At 44.5% G+C, this 24,823-nt stretch overlaps 1 protein-coding gene and 1 long non-coding RNA gene across 10 annotated transcripts in view; one reads left to right on the top strand and one right to left on the bottom strand.

Annotated features, from left to right (window-relative positions):
• Window positions 1–423: 423 nt before the first annotated feature.
• LOC133244325 (uncharacterized) lies at window positions 424–10,101 on the top strand. Its single transcript, XR_009735365.1, has 2 exons — window positions 424–3,021; window positions 9,603–10,101. It is a non-coding gene; the product is annotated as an uncharacterized LOC133244325 (long non-coding RNA).
• Window positions 7,475–24,823, bottom strand: part of RUBCN (rubicon autophagy regulator) — a 51,124-nt gene continuing 33,775 nt past the window's right edge. For 5 of the 9 annotated variants that reach the window (XM_061411051.1, XM_061411078.1, XM_061411098.1 and 2 more), the window contains 9 exons: window positions 17,045–17,105; window positions 16,048–16,180; window positions 15,021–15,166; window positions 14,377–14,441; window positions 13,099–13,337; window positions 12,504–12,565; window positions 11,916–12,069; window positions 10,496–10,589; window positions 7,475–10,268 (listed from right to left, as the gene is read on the bottom strand). In XM_061411051.1, the coding sequence (XP_061267035.1) occupies window positions 10,090–10,268; window positions 10,496–10,589; window positions 11,916–12,069; window positions 12,504–12,565; window positions 13,099–13,337; window positions 14,377–14,441; window positions 15,021–15,166; window positions 16,048–16,180; window positions 17,045–17,105 (1,133 nt within the window). In that variant the 3' untranslated portion in view covers window positions 7,475–10,089. Of the gene's footprint in view, window positions 10,269–10,495; window positions 10,590–11,915; window positions 12,070–12,503; window positions 12,566–13,098; window positions 13,338–14,376; window positions 14,442–15,020; window positions 15,167–16,047; window positions 16,181–17,044; window positions 17,106–23,671; window positions 23,747–24,823 lie in introns of all 9 variants that reach the window. The other 4 variants (XM_061411029.1, XM_061411037.1, XM_061411068.1 and 1 more) reach the window with 1 other exon arrangement.

Raw genomic sequence — 24,823 nt, 5'->3', positions numbered from 1 at the left:
TCCTACCAGCTCATCAAAGGCAGAAAATGAATCTCTGTAGTTTCATTATCAAGTAATTTATATTTAGTTCAAAAGATCTGAATTGAACTTGGGCTCACACTTGCGCTCCCAGGGGCATCCAAATGTCAGGACAGATTTACATTTCCTAACAGCGCTGACCAGTCCCATCAGAAAAATGACAGCACAGTAAAAGGGAGAGGAAGTCCACCCCATGGTGAGCAAGCACTCATTCATTCACTCATTTATTCCTTTTATTCTATTCAGTGACTCTCTGAGCCGGGTACTGTGGTGGATCATGGAGGTACATTCCACTGCCCTGCCCTACCCGACAGTCCAGAGAAACACCTTCCAGGAGCTCAGTCTAGTGAAAGGAGAGGCATCCCACTACAGGTAACCAAAGCATCGCCATACTGCATGGTAAGTGCTACACCACAGGTAAGAGGAGAGGGCTGCGGGGTTGGCGGAGAGGCAGTGCACCCATCAGGAAACAGTTTTCTGGTGGGGAGGTGACAGCTCAGGGACTCCTCTGTGACCATCCCATTGGCTTCAGATGAAGAGGCTTATAGCAGTGACAAGCTGAGAGGCCAGGAAGAGCCCCAAGTAAGGTGAGGTGAAGAACCCAATGCTAATAGTTTGCAGCCCTTCAGAATAATATTCTTTAAATATGTTTGACAGTGTTATAGAGAAGAGGGTAAGCATGGCCAGGGAAAGGTGTGGAAAGGGGGCATGAGGCAGACTCCTCCTCCCTTTACAGTTTTTACAAGCAACATATTAAGACATCTTTTGTTGCTTACGCACATCTTAAGGCTCCCATCCTTGCAAAAAGTATTCCTACCAGTGATACCCAGTTTCCTCCCAAAAGATATTCTAGCAGATATAGCTTTCTCCATCCCACTGCATTTCCAGGAATATTTTAGCAAACCACATGGGTTGGTACCCAGTGAGTCTGCCTCTGAATCCAGATCTGGGCTTGTCACACCACCTTCACTCCTAGCCCTCTGACAGGGCACATTCTAGAGCTTTGTGCTGCCTCCACTCATAAGAACCTCTTCTAGACATTCCTCTGGACTCTCCAACCAAAATGGACCTTTTCAAGTGAACCACGCAAAGACATCTTATAAATATGGATGTGGTACATAGAGAAGCCACTTTAAGCACTGGTAGATGCTTAGTAAATGTCTGAACAAATGAATTATTTCATTAATAAATTAGCAAACATAAAAGGATCATGCCAGGGACAAAAATGGTTGAGTAAATGAATGAATGAATGAATAAGAAAGAGACGAGAGGCCAGGTCCCTTTGACCTGCTAGCTTGGCTCCTCACCTGTCTCCTGGTTTGGGGCCACAGGGCTCAGCCACAGTAGGAGGAGAAGAATCAGCCCCATGGCTGCAGGCATCAAGCAGAGACAGTGTTTCAGGGACCAAGAACAGGACTTTTAATACCTACTCTTTCCAATCAGGTCATTTGGCAACCTCACAGGGAGGAGCCCGCTGACATCTGGGCCATCACTGGCAGAGGGCAGGGGTGTCACACCGAGACAGGGGCACAGGTGTTCCAGCTGCTTGGAATAGCTTGGTCAAGCAGAGGTAATGTGCCAAGAAGAAATTTCCTATCTCCTGGTGTTTCCAGGCCTTTGGGAAGAGCAGAATCAGAGAAACCAGAGTGATTGCTGCCAGGGACTATGGAGATCATCTGGTCTGACCAGCCCATTCTATATAGATAAGGTTCTATCTTATCTTATAAGGCCCAGAGAAGACAAGAGGTAACCCAAGTTCACACAGCTCAGTTATTATAGAGCTGAGGTGTAGAGCTTGGTCTCCTGGCTCACTCCAGTGTTCTTTAAACCAAATGTAGTAGAGGAATTCAGAAATCCCCCTGGAAGGGCCCATCAGCCTGGAAAATCAGCAGGGCAGCTCTATTTCCCCCTAGCTGGTGTAAGTTGTCTACACCGCAGGAATGCTGACAGAACAGGAGGAGGTTGAGACATAGAAATTTGAGGAGACTGTCTACTATAGGAAAATGTGAAAAGTAAGGTGACTCCAAAATCCTTTAAGCTAGGCTTCAGCAGTATGTGAACCGAGAACTTCCGGATGTACAAGCTGGGTTTAGGAAAGGCTGAGAAATCAGAGATCAAAGTGCCAGCATTCACTGAATCATGGAGAAAGCAAGGGAATGGATGGATAGATGAATGAATACATAAATGAATGATTGCTGGGCTGCAGTGGCCCCTTTCCCCTCCCCTGTTGAATAGTCTTCTCACTCTTGGCCTGTGAAGATCTCACATCTAAGTTAAATATTGGGAAGAGAAGCTTAGGGCTTCCCAGGTGGCTCAGTGGTAAAGAATCCACCTGCCCATGCCGGAGATGTGAGTTTGATCCTTGGGTTAGGAAGATCCCCTGGAGGAGGGCATGGCAACCCACTCCAGTATTCTTGCCTGGAGAATTCCATGGGCAAAGGAGCCTGGAGAGCTACAGTCCCTAGGGTCACAGAGAGTCAGACACGATTGAACAACTAAGCATGTAAAGAGAAGCTTGAGAACTTGCTGAAAATCAAGTTTTGGCTTCCTGTGAATCACATCTAGTTTGTAACAATAAACAAAGAACCTCAGAACAAGTAAAAATTTTGTACTGTAGCTTCTATCTCTGGTTGGAAAACATTTGGATATTCTATCAACTTCAGCAGTCTTTTGCATGTCTTCAGCATTCTTCTCTCAGCTTACCTTATAGACATAACAATTTTTAAATACCTAGTATATTTTTAGGGCATGTAAATATCATCGTATCTCCTGGCGAGAAAAAGCTGGCAGTTTAATAATAAAGTGAGTGAAGGACATTTGGAATGTTATCTACTCTGATAATGACTGTTGAACAAAACAGAAACAGTTGCAGACAAAGTTGAGGGAGGAGAAGGGAGATGAAGACATTTTCATCACTTCAAGATTTGGGAAAGCAATCACTGCAGATATTTGCTGGCATGAGAAAAGACAAGAGAGCTGAGAAGGGAGGTAATCAGATGCAAGGTCAGAACAATCCCATCCCCTGTCTTACAATGTCCTTCTTGTTGGTTCTTGTTCCCACTGACAGGCAGAGAGGGAAAACATTCAAAGACAGAGGGGTGGGCACCCACAGAACTTGTCTGTAGGAGAGTCCCCTGGAGATCTCTGATCTGGGGAAAACCAGCAGGGACACCTTAAAGACAAGTAGTGCAGACAGACTAGAGAGCCCCAGGGTCAGCTGGCTTTATAGTCATCTCAGATTTGGACGAGTTTGGGCTCTTTGGTTGGAAGAAATCAGACCTGCTCCTGCTGGTAGTAAAGAGGTAGAGACAGAACAGTCATTACAGAGATCCATGTGGCAAAGGGGAAAACTGATCACATTCATCTGACTATAGGACCCAAACATGGGCTGACCCTGTTAGGGTCTCCTCTATCTAAGACCTCAGCATAGGTTCTTCTGGCTTAATTTGGAAGGCCATGTGTGGCGTCTTTGGGGATATCACTGGGATTTTGCAGAGGAAATGCTGCTGAGCTCAGGGTGATTAAAGAGGACAGGAAAGACCATTGCTGCAGCAAAGGAGATCCTTGTCAGGAAAGATCCTTGAAGCGGCACTTCATGTCTGCTTGCCTCGACACAGAACAGGTGATTCCTTACATTCATTCATTTCATTCAGTTACTTGTTTATTTGTTCTATTTGGGAAAATACTAAATAACAACATTGTGTGACAAGTGCTCTAACAGGAGGTTGAGAGAGAGTGCCAAGGGCTCACAGTGGGCAGGTAGCGTAGAATGCAGGCAGGGGACACTGTGATGTAGCTGAGCGAGCTCTCAATAGAGGACAGATGAAAGTGCAGTTTGGAAACAGCCAATAGTTCAGGGAATGGCAGGAGCTCAGGCTATGAAGCTGAAGTGTGGTCATGGATTAAAGGTCCTTTATGTGCCAGCAGAAGAAACCCAACTTTACCTTGTGGGGAGAGAACTGTTGGTGAGTTTTAGGTAGGGGAGTAAGACCCCATGGTAATACTTTCTTCCTTCCCACTGCTCCAATCTCCTTATTCCCACCTTGGAGGGCAACTGGCAATATTTATCAAAATTACAAACGCACAAATCTTTTGTGCCAGTCATTCCTCTTTGGAGAATTTACCTGACAGATATGCCTGCACCCATGTGAATGACACAGGACCAGGTTTTCATGGCAGCATCATTTGTATTAATAAAAGATGGAAACAACTTCAATGTCTCTCAATAGATAAATGGTTGAATCAATTATATTCCACCCATACAATGGAAAATGTATGAGTGAGTGAGTGAGTGAAAGTTGCTCAGTCATGACCCCCATGGATTCTAAAAAAAGAATAAGAGAAACTTTTATTGAGTGATGTAGGAAATTCTCTAAGATACACCGTTAGGGGGGAAAAAAGCAAGGCACAGAAATGTGTATACAGTATGCTAGTTTTTAAAGAAGTGTGAAGAATTTTATATATATATATATATAATTTGCTTTTATTTGCATAAAGAAACTCTGTATGGATGAAAAAAAAAGTCACAAGTGACTATCAAAGGGGATAAGGCAGAAACTGGACACATGGCTACAGAAATGGAAGAGACTTCACTGTATTCTTTTCTGTGGATTTTAATCATGTGAATGTATTACAAAAGTACATTTAAATATTATTAAGTAACCAAGAAAGAGAGAGTGAGGGAGGGAAAGAAAGGTAGGGGTGGGGGGCTCTATCATTCCCTTTCCCCTCTGCAGGCTTCATTTCTGCTTTCGTATTGCCAGAATTTTCTTTCGGTGAGCTCAGTGTCTAAGGGCTTCCAGTGGTTAAGGGAAATGCACAACTTTTCTTTCAGACCTTGGTGTAGAGAGATCTATTGTTGGCATCTGGGCTGAATTTCTTTTTTTCGATTCTAAGTAGAGAAAGGCAGGGAGGTGAGGAGGGAGAGAAGAGGAAGGTACCTTTTACTTTCCTCTCTTTCCCTCACCGCTGCTAGTGTTGAAGCAGTTTTGTGCTTGCTGTGGAACAGGAGTTTGCTGGAGAGGCCAGGAGTCTGTTCCTGCAGTGGGCCAGGGGGAATGGGGAAATAAAGCCATTCAGGAACCACAGGCATCACTAGAAAACAGGTGAGAAATTGCAGAGGCTGAGAAAAGGACAGGACTTCCCTTGGGTTTGTTTCCTAATGATTACAGGTCACCTGTGCTGCGCTGTTTCAGACTTGAGTCTTAGAGGTCTGCTGTAGCTGCTTTCTTGGCAGGGGACGGTCACTAGTACTCCCAACATCCTAAGAAACTCCCAACCATGCAAGGCTTCTTTTAACCCAGGAACTCTCATCTCGCTGGTCTGGTGTTAAGTTTACCTCCAAAACCAGAGCGCAGCTCTCTGCTTTCTGTTCCTCCCCCAGAAGCAGTTCACAGAACTGAGGAAGGCAAGGGTGTATGCCAAGCACACCCTCGTGTTCTCCACGCTCCTAGAATAGTAGCTCTAAGTAGATTCTCTTTCCTTTTTAATCACATTCATCTTTGATCCCAGGAACATCAAGCTCACAGTGGGAATGCCTGGGCCATCTGGCAGCTGCTTCACCTAAGTTTTATAAGCGGTTTGATACCCTGGAGATTAGAAGTGGGAGAGGACTCTGACTGGCAGAAGAGCCAGCAGGATATGGCGGGCATGGTGATCCCTTGCTCCCATCCTCTAAGTCAAACGTTCCAAGGAAAAAGGAAGTTGGGCTGGGCCTCGCTTTAACCAGGGTGCTATAAAAACTAAGCCCTCTCTTTATACCATTAGAGGGTAAAGTAAACCTACACACATTTGGGGCCACAGAAAATGATGACTAACATAGTGCCCCAAAGGATGACTGCCTGGCTCACAGTTCCCCTTTGTGGTGTACTCCCAGTCCTCAAGAAGAAGTCCCCAGCAGAGGCTCAGGAGGTCTGCAAATCCTGCATTTGAGGTTCCAGAGCTGCTTCAGTCTCTGCCCTTTCTATTCCTGGTTGCTCATTTTCCTTGGATTCTGTAATGTATACAAACATTTTTCTAATATCTTGCCCTACCCACCTCACCCACCCCCATTTTTTACTCCCTATTTTAAAATGTCAGAGTTAGAACAAAGCATTTAGAATTTATCTTGTTTTTTAGAGGGTTTGGTGAGATGACAGTGACAATGGTAGGTCATATTCTAGTCTGGACGAACATAATTTCTTTCTCTCCCATCTCCCTGGGATAGCCACATCTTCTGCTCTTGTTTTGCTCTATTTTCTGCAAAAGTGGACGCTGATATTTTTAACCAGATCAGTCACTCCTCTGATTAAAACTCTTCAGTAACTTTCCAATGTTCTTAGAATAAAATTTAAAATCTTTGGTGCCCAATACAATAAAACCTGAAATTCTTAGTAAGTCCTTTTTGCAGTTCCTTGCCCAAACTCCTTCTCTTAGGACCATCGTATATGCTAGTCCCAGTCTGGAGCCCTTGTCTCCCTACTCTCAGTCTCATTTTGAGGGTCTTGGTTAAAGCATCACCTTCTCAGGGGCCCCCTTGTTATTTTTTCACAGCATCTACCCTTTTCCTTCACAGCTCTTATTTATTACAGCTCATAATTACACATTCATTTTGGTAACTCTGGGCAATGTCTGTCTCCCCCACAAGACTCGAAGTCCCTGAGGAGGGAGGGCCTATGTCTGTTTCAGTCCCTGTGACAACCCCTGAGGCCAGTACAGACACCAGCAAACAGTAGGTACCCACATATTTGATGGATGATTAAATAGGGAGAGACTGGCATGGCTGGATAAGGTTGAGATTTAAGATAAGAACCTGAATCTGTGTGCTAGTGGTAGAAAAGGAATGAGATTTAAAGAGAAAAATCACCACAACGTGACAACAGGTGGTGAGGAGACACTGCTTTCCTAGTCAGAAATGCCACCTGACTCAGAGGAGGAAATGAATTTGCAAACCAGGGTGACTAATGGTTAGGTTTGAGGAAATATGATATTTACGTTGGCTTTAGACATACTGGCTGGAGCTGACCAAAGGACACTGAAGGGGAAATGTTCAGAAAGCTGCAGGGTGTAACTGGAGCTCCAGCAGGCCAGAAGCATGAAAGAGAAACTCAGAGAGGGTTGTTCACAGAAGTGGGGACTGAAGCATCTAAGACAACTCAGACTCTGTGGAGAGGAAGATCTGACTCGCTTCAGGGGGCCGTTACACCAAGGGGACCGGTAGTGGGCACACCCCATGCATTGTAAAGTGCTACAAAGTACTTTATACACAAAGACATAGAGGTCTAGAACGGTGAACTGATCTGCTCAAGGTCATGTGGCAAGTCAGTGACAAAGCATTCCAACCCACTTTTCCTGACTTGTAAGGTCCAATTTTCTTTGCATCGTAACAGAAATTTCCTGAATTTTCCAACACGTCCACTTTACAGTGGACACTCAATACCACTTCCTGATAGTCAAGATAGGCAAGTAAAAAGCAGAATTTCATTTCCTTAGTTTATTAAAGGTGACAATGATACGTTAGGCTGTGTATGAATTACAGCAAGTAGAAACTCAGTTTGGAACACGAGTTGTACACACACGAGAACATCTCTGTTTAGACTCTTGCTCCTTTTATGTGAATTCAACAAAAGCTCTAAAGTCTTGGTAGAGAGAGTTAATAACAGCCTCATTTAAGTGGAAAATATCTGCCTTCCACTCTTCTGCTATGTCTTGAATCTTGTCTCCACCTTGCAAGCAAACTCTTTTTTCCCTTTATTTATAGAAAAGAACACATCTCCCCTCCTATTTCTCTCAGAAGGAACTCTCTTCAGTGCATTCAAAGCTTCTCCCCACAATAGTGGGGATTTTCAGATACTGATAAGTTGCAAAGTGCTTTCAAAACACCCCATCCTCTTTCCACTCTCCCCCTACTCTCAAATAAATAAATAAATGGTATCTGGACAGTGAGGAGAGCAATGTCAAGGTCACTAAAACAGATATGCAGTCTAGAGGGACAGGGTTGGGGAGCTGGAGGAAAAAAAAAAAAAAAGTGAAAACCCAGGAGCACACTGCTGAGCTCAGCTTTAGAAAGTGTCAGCGTCTTCCATCCTTTCATCCTGTGCTACATGAAACACGCACGACAGTAACGAGAGGATATCTTTCCTCCAGTGTAGTGACTTGGAGTAAGGAGCTGGATTTTCAATTTAAACCAGGACTGGAAGTAGAGCTCACCATTTTCACAAACATCTCAGTCTGAATCTGAGGCCTAATTCTCAGCGAAGCTAGAGTTTCACAATGTCATTCCGAAGCTCCTTGATGGACCAGGGAGTTTCTAGTCTGCCCTTCAACACTGGGCTGGGCTGGAGCGCTTTCACAGCCCCTCTGCCCCTGCCATGAACTGAAGGGAGAACAGCCTCAGGGTCTTCCAGCCTGACGTGGCCTTCAGATCCCAAGTCTGAGGCAAAGGGACCAATGCCAGGCATCAACTTCTTCCCACTCCCTCCTGTCCTGGGGGAGCCTCAGCTCTGTTACTTTACCGCCCCTACTACTTCCAGTGACACTCCTGGTTGCCTCCGACTCAGACACTCAGCAGCTTCCACCAACCATGTGCAACTTTCTGTTCAGCTTCCCGGGGCAGCGCCCACAGCAGGTTTTTCCCTACTAGCAACCAACTATGGAAAGACAGGCACCCAGGAAGAAGTCAGCCCCAGAACTAAAATGCTGTGGGCTTTAGTTCACAGAGCTGCCAGCCCTTGGAGCTGTGACCCTGACCAGTGCTTTACAGACAGGTCAGGAGCTACAGCAACTTAAAGAATGCCACAAACATATACACAGTCCCTTCAAAAACTTTTCCCATCAAAACACACATTAACAAAGGGTGTGGGTGTGTGTTAAAATTAGTAATAAGGATGACTGCGTATACTACTGTCACCAGGCTAAAGAGTTAAGTGCATAATTGGCATAAGGTTCTTGTTATCATAAGAACACAGGAACATTCATGCTCACAGCCACAAACTATCAAGTCTTTTAACACCACTAATAGCAGGAAGCTTTCACCTCAACTTTGACAAAAGAAACTAAGCCAGGAGCTCAACCACTGGGGAGGGTCCCAGCCCCACTGCAGGAGGGAAGGGAGAGCATGGAGTTGGGCCAGGCTTCTACTCAGAACTGCAGTGACCTCCTAACAGAGGACAGAGTGGCAAGAGACTCACGGATGAGATGCTGGATGGGGCTTCTGTCCTCAGTTTAAGATGGCACCAGGGATTTGTCTGAGCTTGAAAGGTCAAACCTGCACCAGAGCTATGTTGACTAAAAGGGACCTTATCACCCAAGAGGAGGCCAACAGCTCCTCTGACTGAACAAATGCTCCTTAAACAAGAGTTGTGGCCTCACTTATGCTTGAAATAGTCCTGGTCTAAGTATCAATTCTGGTCTGTGTCAAGTCCCCCAGGGTAGATAAAGAAAGCCAGCCTGTGGTATCATCTATGCCTAAAATACAAGAAAGTTATTACTGCCTCTTCGAGGTGTCTGAAGAGTCCAAGGTAGCAGTAACACTGTTTTTATGGCCTCAGAAGCACCTACATAAGAATGCCCATGACTCAGTCCCATTCTCTGATGCTTCTCCTCAGGGTGTGACCCTGTTCCAGGACTGGGAGAGAGAAAACTCCACACTCCTGTTTCAGCAGCAAAGGAGAAGTGAGTTCGCTGAGAAAGGCCTGGCTCAGAAGCTCCAGAATTAAAACAAAATAAAACTGGAAATGATTCTTGAGATGCAGCTGAAACCAGATCTGGTCCAAGTGGAGAAGGCCATGGATATTGGAAGAACTGGGTCTCACTGTCCACTCCCCTAACAGAGGCACTGGAAGCTTCACTTAGGGACCCATATGTCAGCTCTGATGGAAATGCTTGGTACCTGCAAATTGTCACAACAGACTGGACCCCACCAACCTATATAAGGTTGAATACACATGACATTAGACAGATAATAAAAATTAATAATTATGATAACAGTTAAAAAAAAAAGATAAAACCAAGTGGGGAAAGTCCTTAGGAGGGTGGCTCAGTTCCGCACTATGTGTGACCCTCGCCCCTAGGAAGAGCGCTTTCCATGCTTTCTCAGGTGGTCTCCAGGTCAGTGGCCTCCAGGGCCAAGGCCTCGGTGGGCTCCTCCTCGTAGTCTGACATGTAGGACTCCAGGCTCTGCTTGGCCAGCAGCTCCCTCCGGGCCTGCAGCCGCTCACAGCGGGGACAGCTCCCAGACTTGAAACAAGTTTTATGGTAGCATGCTTTACACTCTGTTCAGGTTGGGAAGGGGAGAGAGAAGAGAACAATCTGTGTCATCTCAGGCTGGAAGCAAGTCACTGCCAGGACCCTTCTTACAGCCGTGGCTTAGTGTACCTATGGTAAGACACAGGGAGCTGCTGAACCAAACCCAGCTTCTGTTAACAGGGGCAACTGACAGGAAATTAATAAGCCCTTGTGCTCTGTCCTTATGGCCAACATGCTGGGCACCAGCTCTCACCTTCACAGATCCGGCACTTGTGGAGCTCAAAGGGGAAGATGATGTCATCTTCATTCTGGCAGAACTCACAGATGAAGCCCTTGGCTTGGCAGAGCTGGGGAGGAAACAGACAGGCAGAAAAGGGAGGCAAAGTTCACCAGGAACTGGCCAAGAGGGTGAACACAAGCGGGGCAAGGAGCAAAATATAAATAAGACTTGAGGGGTTCCAAGGGCTTCCCCGGTGGCTCAGTGGTAAGGAATCCATCTGCAGTGCAGGAGACACAGGAGAAACGGGTTCAATCCCTGGGTCGGGAAGGCCCCTGGAAGAGGGCATGGCAACCCACTCCAGTATTCTTGCTGGGAAAATCCCATGGGGTCTCAAAGAGTTGGATACGACTGGAGCAACTGAGCACACACGCACGAGGAGCTCCAAAGTGTTCTCCAACCTTCAGGAAAGAGACTGGAGCTGGACTTAGCATGACAGCCAAACTGGGCCCAGGCTGGGCAGTGTCAGACACAGTCTTAAGATGGAGACCAAGAAAGGTACGAGTTTGAGAAACTCCAGCCACAAGAGTGGTTCTCAAAGGAGAGATGACAAGAAGGAAGGAATGGGGCCACAAAGGGCTTCCTAAAGTAAAAATTCCAGTGTGGGTAATGATTTGAAATGGGAACCACAACCAATTAAGATGAAATGTAAAAGCAAGGACAGTTTTCCAAAATAATATCCAGCCTTGGGCCAGGTTATAGTGAAATCTTTCCAATTCTCCCTGCTACACAGGAGCTCTACATGTGCCCCATTTTAAGCTCTAATTCTGGGACTGTTACAGCAACACAGCCTGGACATATTCTAAGACAGGGAATTCTAAAAATGGAATTTCTGGTATGTTGGATAGATCAGGAACAATAATAACTTGCATCTACAGAATATTTAAGTTTGCACAGTGGTGGTGGTGGTTTAGTAGCTAAGTTGTGTCCAATTCTTGCCACCCCATGGACTGTAGCCCACCAGGCTCCTCTGCCCATGGCATGCTCCAGGCAAGAATATTGGAGTGAATTCCCTTCTCCAGGGGATCTTCCTGTGGTATTTCCTGTGGTCACAGTGACTGAAAATGCTAAGACAAGACCCTGTCCTTCTCTGAGTCTAATCTAATCCAGGGTCCTCCTCCCACATCATGGCAACTCTTTAGTGAAGACCCACTTAGTCCTGTCCGTTTCCCAGGAGAAATGCCAACACCACATCCTCTTCTAATTCTAGACTCCTTAGATCTGGATGATTTAGCTGTTCATCAACCCTGGGGAGAGCAAGCCTGTGCAATTGCTCTCACAGTGTTAACAGGCCAATTCAACTTCCTGGAACTCAACAGCATGAACCCTGGACCCACGCTTCTCTTCACAACCCTAAGTAAGGGCCCTGCATCGGGCTAGAGCGAGACTTTCTTACCACACATCGCTCTACATGGGCAGCCCCGGCCCTGGTGAGCTCAGCAAGCCGGGGCCCTAGCTCCCCCTTCCTGGTGGCAGTCAGGTCATTCAGTGAGTACAGGTGGAGATCCTCCGTCAGGTGGCCTGGAACGGTGTCAAAGGCATCCAGAAGCCTGCAGGAAATGAGGGGAAGTGGGCAGAAGCAGAGAATGAATCCTTTGTGTGGCCCATGAGAGAAGAAGGATTTCTATCCAGAAGCTGGTTAGGGATGAGAAGGGTCCTAGAGATAATGAGGGTGGGTAACACCCAGCCCACCCAGGCTACCCCACCCTCCCCACAACCAGGCATCTGGAGGGTGAAGTGACTTCTACACCCTTCTGCAGAGTGACTTGGGTCAGCTTGCCAAGAGTGGTGGGCTGACCCTGGATGGAATAACCAGAGAGAAGGATACATAGTTACTGTTGTAGGCTTCTTGTTTACTATTTCTAGAATTTTCTGCATGATCCCCCTACTCTCCTGCTTTACATAACAAGGGCCAACTGCTGGGACACGTTTCTTCCAGAGACACTGACTGAGCCAGAGGTCTGTGGCCTCCATCAAGACTTACTCTTTGGCCAGTCGGCAGGTCTTAAACATGTTCTTCATGTGATAGAGCTGGATCCGCAGCAGCTGAAGAGAAGGGCATTGTGGGGGTGGATGGAGGGGTTGGAGTGGGTATGAAGGAGAGGGAAACAACCATTAGAAAGAAAGTGCCTTTAAACCATTCAGGTCTAGAAAGCTTGCATGCAGTAACCAGAGCCAGGCCTTTCTCTATACCTTTAACTCAACAATACGCTTCAAAGTGACCCCCAGTCAGGGAAGGTCCTTTGCTAGGTCTGCCCCAATCACATACACAGCTGGGAGCCGCTGAAAAATCCAGAATCCAAACTTTTGGCCTGATACCCTCTTCTCTGTTCACTTAATATTTTCAGTGAAGGGGAGAAACACTGCTTTTGCCATCAAGTGCTATCTATAACTCTAGAGCTGCCTTGCCAGGTTTGAGACTAACTAGACGCTTTGGAAATGGCAAGAGAAAGTGCATAGAGAGAGTGAGAATGATAAGATGGTTACAGCTCTGCATGGCAACAGAGAGGATTGTGGTGATCTTGGGAAACCGCTAAGAACAGGGGTAATTTATGCCGTCACCTTTCCGAGGGTCTCACCCGGACATGATTGAGCAGCTTGACCTTCCTATAGAGGGCACTGTTGATGTCCTGCACGTTGAAGAGAGGGTCGTTCCAGATCTTAATGAGCAGGTCCTTGGAGAAATTGCTGACGTAGTACTTGCTGAAATCCCACTTGCGCAGAATGCGGCTGGGGATAACCATCTGGGCATTCTCGTGGCAGCACTGACAGAAGTACTTGCCCAAGTACTCACAGTACCGCAGCCGCTTGATGTAGTCTGAAAAAACAGAAGGTCAACAGGTCAGAGGCGGCTTTCCCAATTATAAGCTGGTGAGGCGGCCTCGCTGTTCCTTTTGAATTAGAAGGAGGGCTGGTCAGTGGACTCCAACCACCTCTGTCTGAGTTGGTTGAAAGCCAACAGAAACCCATACAGTGAGGCCTGTGGTTTCTGTGTCCCAGACTGGAGGCCACTGAGGAAACAAACGCTGCCAAGTTGGGAAGATCCAGTCTCCAAGAACCTGGCTGAGAGTACAGTAAGTCCCCTACATACAAACAAGTTCCATTCTGAGAGCATGGTTGTTAAGTCCAGCTTGTTCACAAGCTCAACAAAGTTAGCCAAGGTATCCAACTAACACAATCAGCTATATACTGCTGCTTTTATGCTTGCTTCTGGACATCCTGGGCTCGAAGTAAAGACACTGTACTGCTGTACTCTATACAGTTGTTGTTGTTGAGTCACTCAGTCACATCCAACTCTTGTGACCCCACTCACTTAGCCCACCAGGCTCCTCTGTCCCTGAGATTTCCCAGGCAAGAATACTGGAGTGAGCTGCCATTCCCTTCAGGGGATCTTCCCAACCCAAGGATCAAGGCCGCGTCTCCTGCATTGGCAGTCGGATTCTTTACTGCTGAGGCACCAGGGAAACTCGCTCTATACAGTACTGAGCAGTAAAGCACACAAAAGCACAGCCACTTGCAGAGGGTGCACGCATGTGACAATGTACACCAGACACGTGAACTTCCGTGCTTGGACATGTGAACATGTGTTCATACCTAAGTTCACAGCTCAAAGGCTTCTATGTAGGGGACTTACTGTACACAATTTTCTCTGGTAATGGGCTTCTAGAAACCATTTTCCTCTGATTACCAGTGTTCTTGCCTGGTCCTACCCCTTCCCTCTTCCAGGCCCCTTTTTTTCCTTTCCCCGGTTCTGTGCTGTTAGCTCCTCTTACTGCCTCTCTGACCAGCTCCCTTGCCCATGTGTGTGAGAGGGGGAAGCCCCTGGAGGCAGCATGAGGGTCAGAGAAGACACTCACCAGGATCAGTCCGGATGCCGCAACCTGCGCAGCGGTAATTCTGCTTGGCCACAGCGATTTTCCTCCTGAAGGAAGGGCAAGGAAAGGGGTTGGCAGATACCAGCTTTATGAGGGCTCTGAGATGTACAGGGTGAGGACACAAACACTGGGCTCCCGGAAGCTGGGAAGGGAGGGGAATTCACCTATTTTTTTTTTTAAGAGTTGGACAAAACAAGCCTATTGGGAGAGCCAATTCAAAGCAAGGATGGCAAGGTTAGAATTTAGGCCTAGGCAGTGACCCTCCCCAATAATGAGCCACAGTTTCTGAACAAATATAAGAGATGACAAATAAAGAGGAGAGAAAAGGAAAGAAAAGCATCCATCCCTCTTAAGAGGAAGGGGAAGAAAACAGCTCATAAAACTATGGGTGGAAGGCAACAGGTTGGGAGGCCAGTGATAAACGACCTCTTTTCCAGTTAGCTCTGGGAAAGAATGGGAGGTCTAAGAGTAAAACTTGCAGACAAGAAGGATAATCCTCTCCCTCGGCCTTTTAGAACTGTGTGGGAGGTACAGCTGCAGATAGAGAGATGAGGGTAAGGAGACAGTTCTGACAATCCACAGAGAAAGTATCTGTTTTCCAAAGGGCACAGCCCCTGACTACTCACGTTGGGGCTGGATGAACATTAAAAATTATCTGTGGCCGGGGTGGCGCCCACTCCAGGTTGCCGCGAACGCGGATACGCAGTTTGTAGATGTCAGCATGCTGCCCATCATCTGGGGAGATGGGCAGTGAGTCAGGGATGGGCAGGAGCTGCAGGAGAAAAGCACAGGTGATCTTCCATGGACAGTCTGGGGAATACACACACTTGACCCTTCTGACCACAACAGAAACATAATGGATCAAAGACTTCTCAGAAACACCTGAGCAAGGGCTTCATGGAACCTCGGCCTCAAAATAAATAAGGGACCAAGCTATTAGAAGTGAGGGCCTTGGGTTTCAAGAATCAAAAGGAATGGAAACAGCACCCCAGTTGGTGGCGCCTCTCGCTAACACTGTCCCTGAGCCACCCTGGGCCTCTTGGTGCGCCAGGATGCGTCATGCCTTATTCAACTGTAGAGCAAAGAAGAACCTTTTTTTCAGTTCTTTCAGATACTCTTCCAGGGTCTCAAGGTGGTCACAGCTCAGGTGTGCTGCCCCCAGGTCTAGTGAGCAGTCATGTGGGGTAAAGACAGTGAAGGAGCTGCCACCTACATGCACAGGCATGTAGGCAGGGATGCACATGAGTTAAGTCTCTTCAGTCATGTCTTGGGTCTTTAAGACCCTAGGGACTGCAGCCCGCCAGGCTCCTCTGTCCATGGAATTCTCCAGGTAAGAATTCTGGAGTGGGTTGCCGTGCCCTCCTCCAGGGGATCTTCCTGACCCAGGGATCAAACCTGTGTCTCTTATGTCTTCTGTATTGGCAGGTGGCTTCTTTACCACTAGTGCCACCCTGGGAAGCCCAAGACAAGCATGCACACATGCCTTCATTTATTCATTTCACACATTTGCAGTGAAGGGCTTCTACAAGTCAGGAAGGAAACACGTACATTCATGCTAAACAGTGGATGTATGACAAAGAAGAACAATATCAGGAAGGCTCACAGCCTTCTGGGGCTGGGCGGTGGGTAGAGAAGTAGAGCTGAAGAACCTACCTTCTGAGGGGCATCGTGCTCTGGAACGAGCCACTCCAGCTCCGAGGCGGCGGGCAGCTGCATCCCCTCAAACTGCTTCAGGAGCCCCATGGCCACTGCCTCAGCAGACGTGGAGTGCAGGAAGCAGTGGGAGCTGAAGTGGAGAGAGTCAAGGAAGGCTGAACAGGGAAGACAGGAGGACAGGAGCCCTCCCTTTGGGACCCGACAATTTACGCAGTGATTTCCAGGCTGAGAGAACACTCACAGCCACCCCAGGCTACAAAGCTTTCTTTCTCATCATTTTCAGACTTCTGTGCACAGTGGGAAACACAGTGGTCCACACAGGGTTCTAAGACTTAGGCTCAGGTACCATTTACTAGCATTCATGACAATGCTGGTTAAGAATTCTGTGTCAAATCCTTTCTCTAAACTTTTCTTTTTTGGAGGCCACACCACACAGCCTATGGGATTTAAGTTTCCTGACCAGGGATCAAACCCATGCCCTCTGCATTGGAAGCGCGGAGTCTTAACCACTGGACCTCCAGGGAAGCCCTAAACTTCAATTTCTTTAACTGCAAAATGGGAATGACAACACCTGTTTACAAAGTTGAGAGAGTCAAACTGCTCTGTGGACTCTAAAGACTATTGCTGCTCCCATGTGAGCTTCTGTCTCCTCTAGCTGAGTCTACTATGGGGAATCTGTTCAATTTGATTTCATAGTCAGAAATCATGATCACTGTTCTCTCTTTCGAGACCTCATCTTCTAGGGGTCTCTGATATAATCAGACTTATCAGAGAAGGAATAATCCACATTGAAAGCTTCACTTCCACCAGAGTCCACCCTGTTTGAACCCATAATCTTCTCTCTCTTTCCCTGGCTCACCACCACCAGGCAGGCTGGTCACATTAACTTTGCTTCTTTGTGGATTCAGATGGTACCACCCCATCCATATGCCAAGAACTGGGTTTATTTCTCCACCCATCCCAAAGTTCTATTTAAAAAAAAATAACTACTTACAAGGACTGAGAGGAAATGAAGGATTTGCTGTTGGAGGGCGTGCTCCTTCTGATGTCAGCATCTAAATGGAAACAACAGTTAAGGGGGACGGGAAACAGAAAGGGAGGAGGTAAGGATAATAATGGACACCAGTCCAAGCTACTGCCAGCTAAGCACTCAGGGCGGCAGCAAGGTGCCACATTCTACGCAGGATAAGGAGCAGAGTCCAGGTGAAGGTCTATATACGATTTATAGTTTGGCTCTGTTCAGGTCACACCAGGCTGAATTAGTGACATTACACACAGCATTGAGAAGGTCAAAGTGGCTACAAATCCAGGTGGAAACACAAACTCTGATTTGGTTTAAAGCAGTGAAGGAAAAAATGAAGCATCCTAAAGGCAAGCAGGGACATACTCTGTACCAAGCAGTGACAAACTACTCTAATTTCTCTCTCATCATCTAAACCTCAAGCCCTCTTAAATTATAAATTCTCAGAAGTAAGAACTCTATCGAGCTCTTTTTTAATTTCAGAATCAGTACCCAGCACAGAATTTAGATCACAGAGGTTACTCATTAAATGTACATGGGATTGAAACTTTGCTTCTAATATCTGACTGCTAGTGGTATCAGCCCTGAATGTGAGAAGTCTTCCATGTCCTTAACAAAGTTTCATGGAAAGACTCCCTTCCTGTCTGGTGGCACAGGGAAGAAAAGAACTTCCCTATGGCTTGGCAACTCCCTGGAGATGCCTGGTAAACAACACATTTTTATGGAGCTATTTAACATGATCTTTACTAGAGAACTTGCAAACACAGTCTTGGGAAATTATGGCAGACTTTCCAAAGCCTGTTTACAATAAAGAATTTGAAGAGGGTTTCTAATAATGATATGATTAAATCTCTAGAGATCTCATCTACCCAAATAATTTTAATAGAGAGAAGGAAATATAGCATTCATGTTCCAGAAAGGCAGACAGAGCCTGTTCAAGTCATGGAAATAGGACTATTCTGATAAGTCTCATCCCTCACTTCCTTTGATGCCTCATGAAAAGACTTTTTCCTAATTAAACCTACACAGTGACCAATCTACTGCATTTAAGCCCCTAAATAGAGTACCAGGCTTAAATGACATCACTCTGCACTTGGCCATGGGTTGCTCAATTGTTCTTCATGTTTCCTCTGTACACATATATATTTGTATGGATCACTAGATTACAATATCTCCTTGTGAGGAAATGAGATCATGTCTAATTCTTCTGTTTAGCCCCCAAATACTTAATACAGTGGTCTGTATACAAGCATATACTCAAATAATATTCCTGGCCTTGAGGGCCAGGCTTCAAAGCTGTAAGTACAAGAGAGGAAAACTGAAACCTCTCAGCTTTCATATGCTCTTTAAGCATAGAAAACCTTAAGACAGCAACAAAATCTTTGACTAGTAAATAATGAATCCTATTTAACAAGTAAGTTCATGTATATCATATGCTCTGAATTTGCACCACCAAAATCCAGTTCCCAAGATACTGCTAGTCTGTATTCCATTCTAAATAGTGCTGTATTTCATTCTAAATAAAGCCCAAGAATACTGGAGTGGGTAGCCTATCCCTTCTCCAGCAGATCTTCTTGACCCAGGAATTGAACCAGGGTCTCCTGCATTGCAGGCAAATTCTTTACCAATTGAGCTATCAAGGATGCCCTCTAAATAGTGCTATTGGAGGGGAAAAAATTCTAGGTAATAACAGATCTCAATAGACCACTGGGTTTGCAGTGCTGATCTGAGTAACACTAAACTGCCTTGGATTGTACGTAAGTCTTGCCTTGTCCTTAAAACCCTCAAAGAGCTTTGCACATGACAGGTTTTCAAAAAATATTTCCTAAATAATTGGCTCAAAGCAAAAAGCAAATTTCAGCCTGTTTAGGATAGAAAAGGAAAAAGAAGAGACAATCTTAGATATCCTTGAGTAAAGAGCTAACAGTTATTGCTGAGGGCCAGGCTACTAAGGAAAACATGGCATGCCAGAGAGGAGAGATGGTGGACAATCCAAGGTTGCTGAAAACTACCCTCTTCATAAAAGCTAGTTAGCAGTTCTTCATCCTCATGTTCTTTGAGAGAAAAAAAGTCTTTGGAAAATAAAGTGAAGTCATACTTTATCCTGTTTCTTCATTTTTACCAGAGGTATAGTAACGTCCTAGCTAATCATGAATATTTCCAAGAGTGCAGAAGGTTACACAAGTTTGGAAGTGAGGATCTTACCCCAAGAGTGGAGAGAGAGAGGCAGTGCCTGATACCAGAGGGACATCACACCTGTCACTGGTCAGTGCCATGAAAGCCTTGTGGATACTAGGCCTCTGCTGCATCCTGCTCACTCTCCAGTCAATTCAAGCAGATGATAGCTTAGTGTGGTTGGAACACTAGCTGAAGATCTGGGTAAAAGTAGATCAGGGTCTAAGATAATTCAGGAGTAAAGAGAGAGAAGAAAGCTACTCAACTGAATGAGTTAAACGTACCCCAAATGAGAGCACTTTAGAAAGAAGTCTGAGAAGCTCTCCTTCCAAATGGAAGTTAACATAATTATGAAATATTTGATCAATTATTTAAGGATAATTGATAAATTCTTTAATGATTTCAAGTGTTTCTGATGCTTTAGATAGGATAAAGCTATTATTATGGACTGGGTAAGTTAAACGATATAAAAACAAACAACAACAAAATAATGACATGTTATAAGAATTTTTGTATGTCCAGACATGGGCATTGGAATGATCAGGGAAGAACTGGTTAAAATCCTGTACGCTAGCAAAATCTGCACATTTTTAAATAAAACAAGCAAGGCAGAAGAAGAGAGTCAACTTCAGAATTTACTGGGCAATCTGATGGGGGGTTTCAACCTGTTTTCCCTTCAGCAGATAAGGGGATATCCAACATTCAGAAATCCAACTCTAATGAATTTTCTGCAACTGCTGATTCAAGAGGAAACACTTTAAAATGGAGAACCACAATTACTCTTGTCTTAGAAGGAGAAAAAAATATATTATTAAAAGAGGGAGGGTGGGGAGGAGCAATTGATTACCTTGAATTGGATATAATTTTTAAACTTGCCAAAAATATAGTTCATGAACTTTCTTCATTATATATTGTAACAATTATCAATTTATTGCCTTTCGGCTCCAAACCTGCCCTTCTTTTTGTCTGCTCTGTGATAATGGAGTTGGATTGAAAACACTCATCTTTTGCCAGCTGGCACACTGCTAAGCTTTGCCAGCAGAGGGCACTGGAGAAACACTGGAGGAGGAAAGGGACTCTCGCTGCTTCTGGTATGCTCCCCTAAGCAGACTCCTGTAGTGCAAGTGACTCCCCAGGGTAAGCATGGCTTCAGAAGGCTGTGCAGCAGAGTGCAACTGGTGGTAGTTTTCATAAATGGCTTCCCTTGCACCTCCTGGGAAAGCTTCAGAGCAGGTGCTGCAGGCCTGGTACCTCCCAAGAACCACTTCCCCTTCCCCCAACACCCCTTGAGTTCTGAGGAACAACACTCCCTGGGGGCAGCCTCCTCCAGCACCCCAGAGAATGGTTTCCTGGTGAGGGTTGTTGGCATGGCAGCTTTCATGAACAACATCACCTGACACTCTCAGGGCAGCTCTGTAGCTTCAGAGAACTTCTCCACCATCCAGTGAGCAAGGAGGCCTGGACCTCAGCCTTGTGGGTATGGCCCTCTTCTACATTCCCTCCCTGTGGCCTCTACTTCGGCCCTAGAGATGGTGACTACTGCTTATATATGCTATTCCTGTATTCTTTAGAGTTCTCTTTACTCCTTTTGAGCCAGTCTCCCACTACTTCAATCTCCCACTAGAGTTACTGATTCTTTATATTAAATTTTCCCTATTCAAATTGTCATGTGGTGTCTGTCTCCTGAATGGACCCTGACTAGGTACATCTATGTGGAAGACTGAAATTCTAGAGAAAGGAAGATTAAAGAACTGATGAAATTGCAGTGGAAAAGGAAGAAGGAAGGAAAAAACGGAACTACAAAACCTAAAAAACCAAAGAAATTGAGAAAATTGCCTGGGATCAGGAGCCTGTGAAAGATATTGTATCAATTTGGCAGATACCATCAGAAGAAACAGATGAAGTTAAAGAAGCCAGACACAAAAGATCACATACTGTATGACTGCATTTATATAAAATGTCCAGAAAAGGCAACTCTATAGAGATAGATTAGTGGTGGACTGGGGCTTGGGGTGTGAATGTAAAGTAACTATAAATGGTAAATTAACTATAAATGGGCATGAGAGGGATCTTACTGAGGATGATGGAAATGTTCTAAAACTAGAATATGGTGGTGGCTGACAACTTGGTACATTTACTAAAACTCAGTGAATTGTACACTTAAAGTGAGTGGATTTTGATATGTAATTATTCCTTAGTAAGATTGTTTTTTAAAAATGGAATAGATGTTAATGAATACAAAGCTTTCTATGAATAAGCTTTCTATGATTACAAGTTTATATCCACTTTACTGCAAGGAAGAAGTAACTTTCAAATCTATTTCCTTCACAAACACTTCTGGCTCCATAAGGTCTACTTGCTGAAATAGGATCTAAGAAAGTGATCATTTTAATCAAAGTATTATAATTATGCAGAGTATTTATCATAGATGATGTCTACAGTATGATGCTTAAGTAACCTTCCTTTGATAGAATCCAAAGAGACACTTCAATAGCATATATTACCCAAGGTGATCAAAAAGAAACCTCTAGACGTGATCAGAAAGATTGCTAATGAGAACTATACTGACATTTTTTAGAAAGACTTTTGTACTAGTGATAAACTTGCTTAAAGATCAGAAACAAATAAGAAAGAACAGAGAGCAATAAGGAAACCTAGAGCAGAGAAAAATGAACTGCAAATTATGCTTTCATAATTGGGAATCTGGGTGTAGAAAGTTAAATCACTACTTTGGAGACACTTTCCCACCAAGCCCTCAAAATGTGTGGGATAGTGGGTCACAAGAAAAAGTAGTACTTTAGTTGAAAAATAGTTCATATTCTTGGTTTATAAAAAATACTTTAAAGCACCCAAAATGGGGGAAGAAAGGATGCTAGGAAGACCAAATAAAAGTATGCTTGATGGCTACAGCAGATTGAATATGCTCCAATTAAGAAGTAGCTGACAGTCAGTAAATGCACATGCAACGGACTTTGGTTGTAAACATATCAGAAACCACTTTTTTTGTTTGATTTTTGGTTCTTTTTGTCACCCGGCATGTGGGGTCCTAGTTCCCCAACTGTCCCCAACCAGGGATTGAAACCATGTGAAATCTTAACCACTTGACCGCCAGGGAAGTCCCAGAAACCAGTTTAAAAGTGAGTTAGGGGAATTCCCTGGCAGTCCAGTGGTTAGGACTCAGAATTTTCACTGCTGGGGCTTAAGTGCCATCCCTTTCAGGTAACTAAGAGGCCACAAGCCACAGGTGTGGCCAAAAAAAAAAAAAATGTGGCTTAGGATTGTTACTTCTCAAGTAAGACTATATTAGGATAAATTATAACAGTTTAGAAGTAAAAGGTCCCTAATTCCTTTTATTTCTCTAAATCTTAATTTAATCTTATACATATAATTATTTCAAATGCAAGTGGCTGACAATATTAAACTGCTAATTAAATTTTTAAATTAATAAAATAATTAACTATTAATTAAATTAATAAAAGCCTGAATTTTGTTGTTTGTGTGTTTTAAAGCCACTTTGAACATCCAACTGCTACTTGTTTTCGGTTAACCCCATCTACAGAAAGTCTACATGTTTGGATCATAAGGCAGTTATTAAGACCAAACATTTGCAGCAGTAAGTCCTAATTGTAAACAAAGTAGGAGAAGAGGTAGCTTTCTGAAAGTTGGCTCTGCAAATTCAAAACTCTGAAGACTCGAAGCTTCTTCTATAGCATTCTATCTGACTTTTGCTGTCTAAATGTGTGTCAGTAACTTAGCTATAGGTTTGAATTATAATTTCTTCACCTGACCACTTCTTTCTACACTGTCCATTACCTCCATCAGCAACAATGACCATTAATCTAAAAGAATCTCTATAGAGAAGGATCAGCAAGGATAATCTCAGAGAAGAGGACTGTTGGACTCATATGAGGAAGAAGAAAAGGAGTATCTGAAAAAATGGGACAAATGAACTTATTTATAAAACAGAAACAGAGTCACAGATGTAGAAAACAAACTTATGGTAACTGGGAGGAAAGGGGTAGAGGGATTACCTGGGAGGTTGAGACTGACATATATACAGTACTATATATAAAATAGATAACTAATAAGGCCCTATTGTGCAGCACAGGGAACTCAGTATTCTGTAATAACCTATATGGGAAAACAATCTAAAAAAGAGCGGCTATTGTATATGTATAGCTGATTCACTCTGCTGTACAGCAGAAACTAACACAATGCTTTTAAGTCAACTATACTCCAATAAAAATTAAAGAAAAAGAAAAGAAGTGAATCATTTCTGGTTGGCTTAAGTTCGGTTTTCCCCAGACACTTCTCTATACCTTTTGGTTCTCATAACACTGACAAGTCACAGGTATGTACAAAAGCTGGTGCAAACATTCACATACATGCATGTATGAGCACACCCACGCTTCTAACACAGGCTACCTGAAAACAGCGAGGCCACTGACACTGAGAGTCCATTCTTTGACCTGTGAGTCAGGTTAGATCCTTCACTACCATCTGTGTAATAATGATTATAAAAGGGGGTCTTTCAGTATTCAGACAGGAAGTAAATTGATGAGAATGACAGTTCTATACCACATGTTCCTGGAATCAGGACTTGACTTTTGCTCCAAATGCTAGCTGACACTGTTTTTAGAAATCTACATCCACAGTTAAGTTTTATATACATATATAAATTGTTATATATTATATTGTTATTATTGTTATATATTATAAATATATGTATATATATATATACACACACACACACACACACACACACACATTGGTCTCTGTTCAGTTTCTGGCATAGAGCTCTTAGAAACTTTGAAATTTCCTAAGTGATAGGAATGTCTATTATTCATAATGAGCCCTTTCCATTAAATCTGAGTTTAAGTTAATCAGATGACTCCTGGGGCCACATAGACAACTTCAGGAAGGGGCTGGTTGCCAGAAGAAAAAAGTAATTATAATATTAGAATTTTTAGCCCCACCTCAGGAACTCAGTCACCAATGGCCAATGATTTAATCACCCATGCTTACTTAATGAACCTTGATAATGATGAGGTTTGGGAGAGCTTCCTGGTTGGTGAACAGGTCGATGTACTGGGAGAGTGGCATACCCTGACTCCATGGAGACAGAGGTTCCTGTCTCCATGGAGACACTGAGGACAGTGTCTCAGTGTCTGAGACACTGAGGAGCTGAGGACACTTTGGGACCTTGCCCTGTGAACTTCCCCTTCACGTGACAACTCATTTGTATCCTTTATAATAAACTATAATCATAGAGTGCTTCCCCGAGTTCTACGAGTCATTCTACTTAATTATCAAAACTGAGCGGGGAGTTGTAGGAACTCCCCTAGGAGTTTGCAGTTGTAGGAACCCTGGGGGTTGCAGTTGGTCACGGAGAAGTACAGGCAGCCTGGTGACCCCACTGGCAGCTAGCATCTAAAGATGGAGCCGCCCCATGGGATTGAACCCTAGATCTGTGGGCTCTGTGCTAACTCCAGGAATTAGTGTCAGAACTGAAATGTAGGCCATTCAGTTGGCGTACAGAAAACTGGAGAATTGTTGGAAAACCACATACCAAAAAAA

The sequence above is a fragment of the Bos javanicus genome, chromosome 1 (genome assembly GCF_032452875.1).
Source record: "Bos javanicus breed banteng chromosome 1, ARS-OSU_banteng_1.0, whole genome shotgun sequence".
Classification (NCBI taxonomy): Eukaryota; Metazoa; Chordata; class Mammalia; order Artiodactyla; family Bovidae; genus Bos; species Bos javanicus.
Note: the sequence above shows the minus strand (reverse complement) of the source record. Positions and strands in the feature narration are given on the sequence as shown.